This window comes from Beauveria bassiana (genome assembly GCF_000280675.1).
Source record: "Beauveria bassiana ARSEF 2860 unplaced genomic scaffold BBA_S00034, whole genome shotgun sequence".
In the NCBI taxonomy this organism is placed as follows: domain Eukaryota; kingdom Fungi; phylum Ascomycota; class Sordariomycetes; order Hypocreales; family Cordycipitaceae; genus Beauveria; species Beauveria bassiana.
Window position 1 is genome coordinate 118,548 of NW_007930869.1, and position 8,074 is coordinate 126,621.

The 8,074-nt window shown below is 53.3% G+C and overlaps 4 protein-coding genes across 4 annotated transcripts; 2 read left to right on the forward strand and 2 right to left on the reverse strand.

Moving 5' to 3' along the window:
• Nucleotides 1–46: 46 nt before the first annotated feature.
• On the forward strand, nt 47–580 carry BBA_08377 (acyl-coenzyme A thioesterase 13; the record flags this gene model as incomplete). The annotated part of the gene is made up of 1 exon (XM_008603474.1): nt 47–580. The coding sequence occupies one exon, from the start codon at nt 47–49 to the stop codon at nt 578–580; it is 534 nt and encodes a 177-aa protein (XP_008601696.1).
• Nucleotides 581–889: 309 nt separating this feature from the next.
• On the reverse strand, nt 890–3,129 carry BBA_08378 (fungal specific transcription factor; the record flags this gene model as incomplete). Its single annotated transcript, XM_008603475.1, has 5 exons — nt 890–1,810; nt 1,855–2,034; nt 2,197–2,842; nt 2,889–2,983; nt 3,031–3,129. 5 exons carry the CDS (start codon nt 3,127–3,129, stop codon nt 890–892), a joined length of 1,941 nt encoding a protein of 646 aa, XP_008601697.1.
• A 320-nt stretch (nt 3,130–3,449) lies between these two features.
• On the forward strand, nt 3,450–4,526 carry BBA_08379 (malate/L-lactate dehydrogenase; the record flags this gene model as incomplete). The annotated part of the gene is made up of 1 exon (XM_008603476.1): nt 3,450–4,526. One exon carries the CDS (start codon nt 3,450–3,452, stop codon nt 4,524–4,526), a length of 1,077 nt encoding a protein of 358 aa, XP_008601698.1.
• Nucleotides 4,527–4,645: 119 nt separating this feature from the next.
• Nucleotides 4,646–6,464, reverse strand: BBA_08380 (uracil permease; the record flags this gene model as incomplete). The annotated part of the gene is made up of 3 exons (XM_008603477.1): nt 4,646–5,877; nt 5,933–6,242; nt 6,378–6,464. The coding sequence occupies 3 exons, from the start codon at nt 6,462–6,464 to the stop codon at nt 4,646–4,648; spliced, it is 1,629 nt and encodes a 542-aa protein (XP_008601699.1).
• Nucleotides 6,465–8,074: the final 1,610 nt, after the last annotated feature.

The window sequence follows — 8,074 nt, forward strand, 5'->3', positions numbered from 1 at the left end:
AGACAAAAAAGCCGTCACCCATCAGCGTCAGCATAAAACCCCATTCATGCCCCCTCTGGAAGCGCAAGCATCCACTCCAGCCGGAACTGGGTCGGACGTGTCGGATCTCGAGCGAACCGCTCACGTCTCGGCCGTCCTCGCGGCCCTCAAGCGCCGCAGCCCCATCTACGGCACCATCCTGCCGACGCTGACCCTGCACCGCGTCTCGCAGGGCCGCGTCGTCTGCCGGCTCCTGCTCGACGCCGTGCACGTCAACAGCCGCGGGGGCCTGCACGGCGCCGTCTCCGCCACCATTGTCGACATGACGACGGGCATGGCCATTGCCGCGTGGGACCTGCGCGACACCACCGGCGCCAGCGCCGACATGCACCTCAGCTTCCTCGGCACGGCTGCGGTCGGTGACGAGCTCGAGGTGACGGCGACGGCGGAAAAGGTGGGCGGCAGCTTGGCGTTTGTCACGGTGCGCATCGACAAGGTTGGGGTGGACGGGGTGATGGCGCCGGTGACACTGGCGCAGCATACCAAGTTTGTCAGGGCATCGGCCAAGAATCCGTCTACTGGCGTGAATACTCCTGTTTAAAAAGCCGTGGTGGCATGGTGGCATGGTGGTGCGTTGCGCGGTTTGATGTTTTTGAAACAGCCAAACATTACGTTTAGACTATGCATGATTGGTCGGATAGAGCAGCATGGATCATTATAAAGAATAGACTCACTTTGAACTAATTTCAATTTATTTTCCAAGTTGCCCTATCTAGTAAATGTATGCCGAGTCAAATTACTCCTTCATCATACCAGACTGCATGTAGCTTATGGCTTGATCGGCACCTATTGGTCTGCATGTGTCTTTATACGCATGATTATAAACATTAACTTGCAATCCCTTGAGCGATTAGCCCGCACCTGATGTGGGTATGAAATCCTGAAAAAGGCTTTGCATCATGACATCGATGTTAACAGACTCGCCGTCAGAAAACAAGCCGTCAAACGGCTGCAACATGCTATCCATTTCCATAGCGTCAAATAATGGCACCTCTACCCCTTCACTACCATCACGTACTTCTTGGTCTGTGATTTGTGCCCGAGTGCGACTCGGCCTGGAGCGGAGCTGGACTGGCTGCTGATGGCTTGAAGGCGCCGACTGAGTTTGCAGCCACTGGACAGTAGACTTTGCCAGGTCCTCTAGAATATCACGGCATTTTTTGGCCGCGGCCCAGTGCTCGCCCGTGGCGCTCAAAATGCCCAGCGCGGAGCTGATTGTCCCCATGAGCGTATCCGGCTGCGTCGCCCGCGCCACCTCGGGCTCTGCTTTGACGCAGTACAGGAGCGTTAGCACACTGAGAACCAGTCCATGCAGGCTGATCCAGTTGTGAATGAGCAGATTCTGCCGGTACATTTGGTCCAGGATCTTGATGCTCTCGGTGGCGCTCTTCTGGCATCGCACCAGGGCGTCGGCGGTCGGCTTCGGAATGGCAGGGCTTGGTCGAAGGAGAAGCAGACACAGCACGTGGTAGCGGAGCCGGCATACGAGCTGCATGAACTCGTTTGGATGTTGGCCATCTGATGGTATATTTGCCAGCCAGCCGTCTAGTTGCCGCAGCACATTGTTTTGCCAACCGTGTATGTTTGTTTGCGGTGGATACGCATATCGAGGAGCCTCTTGGACGATGCTGTTGGCGACATATTTAATTTCAGAGTTGATTTTTGTAGCGCGAAATAAATGAATCGAGTACGCTATTCCCAGAGTTCTCGTACTCGAGGAAGAAGTCTGAAGCGGGGTAGCGAGCATGGCGTCTTCGATTTCTTGCGGCAACTGTCGAGGTTAGTCTGCTACTTATTCAGCACCGGGGAACTTACTCGTAGCTCGCAAGCTTCGTCGCGAAGGCCAATTGGCCGGCCCATGATCGTGCATACTGTTCTGTCTAAAAGAATACAGTTCCAGAAGATTCTAGTTCTCATTTCTTGCTCCAGCAGCGAGATTCCAGACTCGACAGTAATGTTTCTCTGTAGCCCCAAATCCAACACTGCTGCCAAGCACTGGTAGTTTAGGTACCACACATTGAATCTTGTACAAGGGCTATGCAACGCAAATATCGAGAGTAGCAACAAGCATTGCAGTCCTTGGATTGAGTTTTCGATGTTGATTCGCGAAAAGACCTCCAATGCTGCCAGACAGTACGAATCACTCGGTAATCGTACCTTTGAGCGCATGGATAATGCTATGGCACCGATTGCAAGGACCATAAACACTTGAAACGTGATGACAGGATCCACATTATCATTCTGGTATATATGCTTCACCGCGTCCAGGGTTGTCTGGTAATGCAAAATCGGGTACTGTGGATGGATGAACTCGAAAAAGGCGTCGCACATCCGTTGGGCCAGTGGCTTCGGTGGGAGGGGAAGCGGGCCAGTGCAGGACTCAATGAGCTCTCCTGGTATATCGGTATAAATGTTTTGCATGTCGGTGCCGCTGATAGGATCACGACCTTTGCTCAGCATAACTCGTGCCAGAAAGTAACCACTTGATGGACCAATGTACCGCGAGTCTTGGCTGGCACCAAGCGACAGCATGCCAATTTCATGAGCAGACGCGCTATTCCCAGTTAATACTTGTTCCAAGGCTGGCCGAGGCAGCTGGCTAATTATATCAGGTTCTGTAATTGTCTGGGGAGCGTCGGCAACATTTGTATTGATGCCGTTGTTGGGCTCCAGCGTGGACATGTCCAGCATAGCCGGATCAATGCTCTGCTGCGGCTGTCCAGTTTCCAGATTCACGTCAGGACATCGCTGTCGCACAATCGACTCCAGCCATGCTATACGGGACTTGAGACTGGAGATTTCGCTATGACCGTTTAGCGGTCGCCTGCTCCGGAGTCTCTTTCACTCACGCCCGAGGCAGGTCTTTCAGACGCGTACTGAGACCATCTTTGCATGCAGCACCGGCAATCCTGCAGTTTTTGCAAGTCGGCAAGTCGCCGTCGCACTGCAAAATTAGCAAGCCGCGTTGTATAGCGCCTGTGCTGTTCTTACACGAATTTTTCGCCGCTGGCAGCGCAAACACGCAAGCTTACCCCGCGATAGTCGCTCGGAGTCGGTCCGCCTTCGAGGTGTGCTCTGGTCTACAGGCATAGTTTAGGCGTCAATAATGATGAGAGAGCCGACCATGGATCGACGGAGAGTAGTGAGCTCCCTGTCAACGGGTAGTGTCTGACAATGACGGATAAATGCCGTTAACGTAATACGGTGCACCATTGATACCCACTTTTGCAAAGTTGCTCTTTGGTTTCGCATCTCCACCCAGAACGGCGGTAAATAGCCGCAATACAAAAAGTACCGATGTATTAAAATGGCATCCGCTCCATTCATCCTAACCTGCAAAGAAATATAATGTGGAGAGAATACATACAAAATCGCAGGATCGACCTTGATCTTTTGGAAAATCTACAAGCATGACCTTTAAGCAACCGCCGCAAGAGCGGTGCCATGTCGCGGCAACCGAAGCTCAGCGTCTCGTCGAGGACATCCTCAAAGGCAACGGCGTCCCTGTCGAAAATGCCACCATCGTGGCCAGGGGACTCATTGCGGCTGACCTTCGCGGCGTCGACACCCACGGCATGAATCGCATCCCTTCTTACATGGAGCGCATCAGACAGGGCGTCCTCGACCACACAGCCACGCCGACTCTCACGCAAGTCACGCCAGTCGTGGCCCAGGTCGACGGTCACAATGGCTTCGGCTTCCTGGCTGCCCACATGGGCATGGCGGCGTGCATCGAGTCGGCAAAAACATATGGCATCGGCATGGCCAGCATCAAGCACTCGAACCATTTCGGTATGAGCGCCTGGATCGTGCAGCAGGCCCTCGACGCCGACATGATGAGCCTCGTCTTTACCAACTCGAGCCCGGCCCTGGCGCCCTGGGGTGGTCGGAGCAAGCTGATTGGTGTCTCTCCCATTGCGTGCGGCGCGCCTGGAAAGGATGCGTCGTCGCATTTCATCCTCGACATGGCTCCGTCGGTAGCCGCCCGGGGCAAAATCTACAAGGCGAAGCGGCGCGGCGAAAAGATTCCCCCAGACTGGGCGCTCGATGCCGAGGGCCGGCCGACGGATGACCCCGAAGCGGCTCTAAGTGGTGTCATGCTGCCGATGGGAGGACCCAAAGGGTCGGGCCTGGCCGTTATGATGGACGTCTTTTCGGGAGTCTTGTCTGGCTCGGCATTTGCAGGGCATGTAACCGGGCCTTATGATCCATCGAAGCCGGCAGACGTCGGTCACTTTTTGCTGGCGATCAAGCCGGATCTATTCATGAGTCTGCGAGAATTTCGCAGTCGCATGCAGTATCTCTACGACAGAATTACGGGTTCCGAAAAGGCCGCTGGGGTTGACCGCATCTACTTTCCTGGCGAGCCGGAGCAATTAGCTCAGAGCGAGCGCGAAAAGACGGGCATTCCTCTCGTGCAGGCCGAGATTGATGCTCTGAATGCAGAAGCCGAGAAAGTCTCAGTAGCACCAATGGCTACTCTGTAAGACGTGGTAGTCTTTTATCGGCTTCAAATGAAATCACTCATGTGTATAATAGATGATTGCAAGTGATAATGTCTGTCGCTCAAGCGCGATTTTATAAACTCGGCATGACTTTACGTATTTCACGCCCGGATGCTCATCGCAGCCTTCTCGTCTGAGCTAGCCCGCGTCACCATGGGTAAATCGCTTTCCTCGTCGCTCTCAAGCACCTCTGACCACTTCTTCCGTGTCTCCGGAACCGGTGACAGCTTGCACAGTAGCAAGTAGATGACGGACGAAACAATAAAGCCCCCGAAAAAGTTGACGTTGAATATGTACGTAGCGCCAATGGGCACAGTAGCGCCGACTTCGCCAGCGAAGCCAACGACATTGATGAGGATACCCGCGACATATGCTGCATACGCGCGCCAGTGGACGCCAAAAGTGTAAAAGTATGGTCCGAATCTTCGCGCAGTGTATAGCTCTGGAACATTGAGGTATCCTCTGCGGACGAGATAATAATCGGTTGCAATGACACCGGCCATGGCGCTCAGAAAGATGGCGTAGGCAGACAAATATGTCAAGAATGTGTTGGAATCTTTGAGAAGAAGCCAAGGACATAGGACCAAGCCAACAATAGCGCAAACATAGCTGCCACGCCGGATATTCAGGTATCGTGGTAGAAGTGCAGTCATGTCCGTGCCAGCCGAAACAGAGTTGGCCGCGATATTTGTACCAAGCTGGGCTAGGGCAAAGGCAAAGGCAATGACAAAGATGCCAAAGCGCTCACCTGAGCTAGCGCCTTCAGAAAGTCTTTCGAGTAAAGAAAGAGGATCCCAAATCGGCTCGCCGTAAATGACGGCAGAGGCAGAAGACACGAGGATGCCGACCAAGGAGGTGAATGCAAACGACAGCGGCAAGCTGATGAGCTGCGACCACAGAGCGTCTCGGGGCTTGCGGGCAAATCTAGTAAAATCCGAGTCATTTATGATGACGGTCGCAAAGTTGGCAATGCACGACATGACACCCTTGATAAATTCCCACGCCAGATTGCTGCCTTGCAAGTCTCCCGGGCGCGACACCACGGGGCCCATGCCACCAGCTTTGACAGCGACCCAAATCAGATAGGCAATGGCGGCCGGAGGAACAAAGTAGGCTTTTAGGGTAAAGAGGTGGCGAATCTTGTAGACGGGAAACCAAAGCGCCGGTAAAGAGCAGAGCCAGAATATGATGAATGAGGCAAAGTCGGCAGTGGTTGTGCCGCTGCTGAGGGTGTTGGGAATAATTTTGCGGTCCCACGACGTCCATATTGCGTGAATCATGAGATAGACGGCGTGTCCACCAATATAACAGTTGATACCATACCATACGCATGCTTTTGAAGGCCTGTCAGTTAAAATCTGCAAGGGTGGCACTTGTCAGCTGCTCACCCATGACTACACGGTTGAAGACGGGCCACAAGCTGCCCCAGATTCCAAACGAAGCACGGCCGAGGACCGGGAAGCTAACGTGGTACACGGCCCCGATGCGGCCGGTGAGCACGATGAAGATGGCGGTAGAGCCGTAGCCGAGCCAGACGGCCAGCCATGCTTGCCACCACGACAGCCCGCCGACAATCATGGACGAGGCAATCATCCACGTGGCAATGTTGAAGGCGTCTGCGATCCAGAAGCTGGCAAAATTCCAGCTGGTCCATTTGCGCTGGCTCTTTGGCACCGGTTGCAGGTCTTTGCTCGCGAGCTTTTCGCATCCCAGGCACATGGGGGTTTGTTAGCAAACTGCACAAACCAAGATTTTTCGCGTGCTCGAATCTGCGGGCGCATGCGCTTGTTTCTTATTTTATAATAAAACGCAAAATATTTCATATTTTCATACCATGAGTTGCACACCAGACACACCGGGTTCCCCATCGACGACGAGTTTGCCAGCGAGTTGCGAGAGCAGCACGCGTATGCGGACCATGATTGTATGCTGCTGACCTTGTTTGAGCAGCGAGTGCTAAATACACCTCGATGCCTCGCAGGAGAGAGAGATGCAGGAGAGCAGGCCGCACCCTTGGCTTTGATATAAACCCTGTCACGCCTGTTCCACCAATTCAATGCTGGTGGCAAGGGACTGACTGGATGTGTGGGTAGTTTTTATCTCCCTACCCATGTAAATTTTAGTCTAGTCTCGTACTAGTTGGTGCATATGATATGTACGTGGTACACTGACAGCTTCAGGCGGTGCAGCGCAGCGCGTGTTGCTAGTGTCCATAGATGTGGTGCGGCTGAAATGAGTGGGTTGATAAGTGTTGCAGGTGGTAGATATATACGTGATGCGGAACGGGGGTGGCCAAGCAAGGGCCAAATTGCAGGGTTTCTATAACTAATATTACCGGCATTGGAGACAGTCCAAGCAAGACCCGGGTTGCCGGGCTGGGGTCATTCGAGTGACCATGTCGGTTCAGCGCTCCGGCTGATCGGCGAGCAATTGGGCGCCGCGCTGGTCGGACACATACCGGCCAAGCTTTCGGCGAATTCAATGTCGTCTTGGCCGGCTAAGACCTTATTAGTGTTTCCGATAATTTATCATTTCGTCTTCCCTTCCTCCATGTTTCTTATCTAGGCTGCCAAGCATTTCTCTCCAAGTATGGGTACCCCGGTAATTATGTACATATATATGTGAGCATCTTATCAGCGACCATCACTCCCCCGCAGTTGAGTCAAAAACGAGGTCAAGAACAAAAGAAAACCTAGCTTTTTAGGTCAGTTATTAGTTGAGCTGGCTGATTTCAATAACTGAGTAAAGCCCGAAAAGAGCATAGCCTTAGGTGACTTTATAGTCGTATTTAATGCTAAAAGGGCTAACAGTATCGGCGTGCGCCGGCTCAGGAACCGCTGCTGAAGCCCAAGCAAGCCCCCCCAACTAGAGATAAGTTCCCGTCTACTACATGGCTATCAGGCCTCCACTTCACGAGCTACCTTGTGTAGAATCCTCTTGTCTGTCTGTAATGCAACCCTTATCAGAGTCCGTCCGGACCGCCAACATGGAGCTACCGCCACGCCAGCGCGGGGCCTTCCGGCTTACACAGGGGCCAGCGACGATCTAAATAATTAGCTCACAGTGAGGTTGTCTTTGCAAAGGGCCTTCCTGTGCCGTGTTTTTGCTTTGAGTTACACTGCGTGACTGCTACCTACTTACTCCGCACCTTCAGAGAAAGGCCAACTACCCCGCGCCGACCGCAATCGGAGACGTCCATCGACAGCCACCCTTCCACGCCAAACGTCTAAGTTTCACTGCAAATTTAGGCGCTGTCGTTCCTTTTCTTTTTTTTCTTCTTTTTTTTTTCCCACTCCTCCTCTCCTACATTTGGGCGAATATATAGGCGGGCAGCGATCGTGAGAATCCCGCGCCTTCACCGGCGTCCTCATCCATCCATCTATAAAGATTCCCCTCTGGTACCCGCAACCTTGTCCCGTGTAAGCTAGACTTTCACCACCACGACCACAACCGTGAGACAGACCAGCAAAAACCCTCCAAGAATGGCCAGGCTCGGCGTGCGGCTCCCCCGCAAGCCCGCGTTCCTCCAT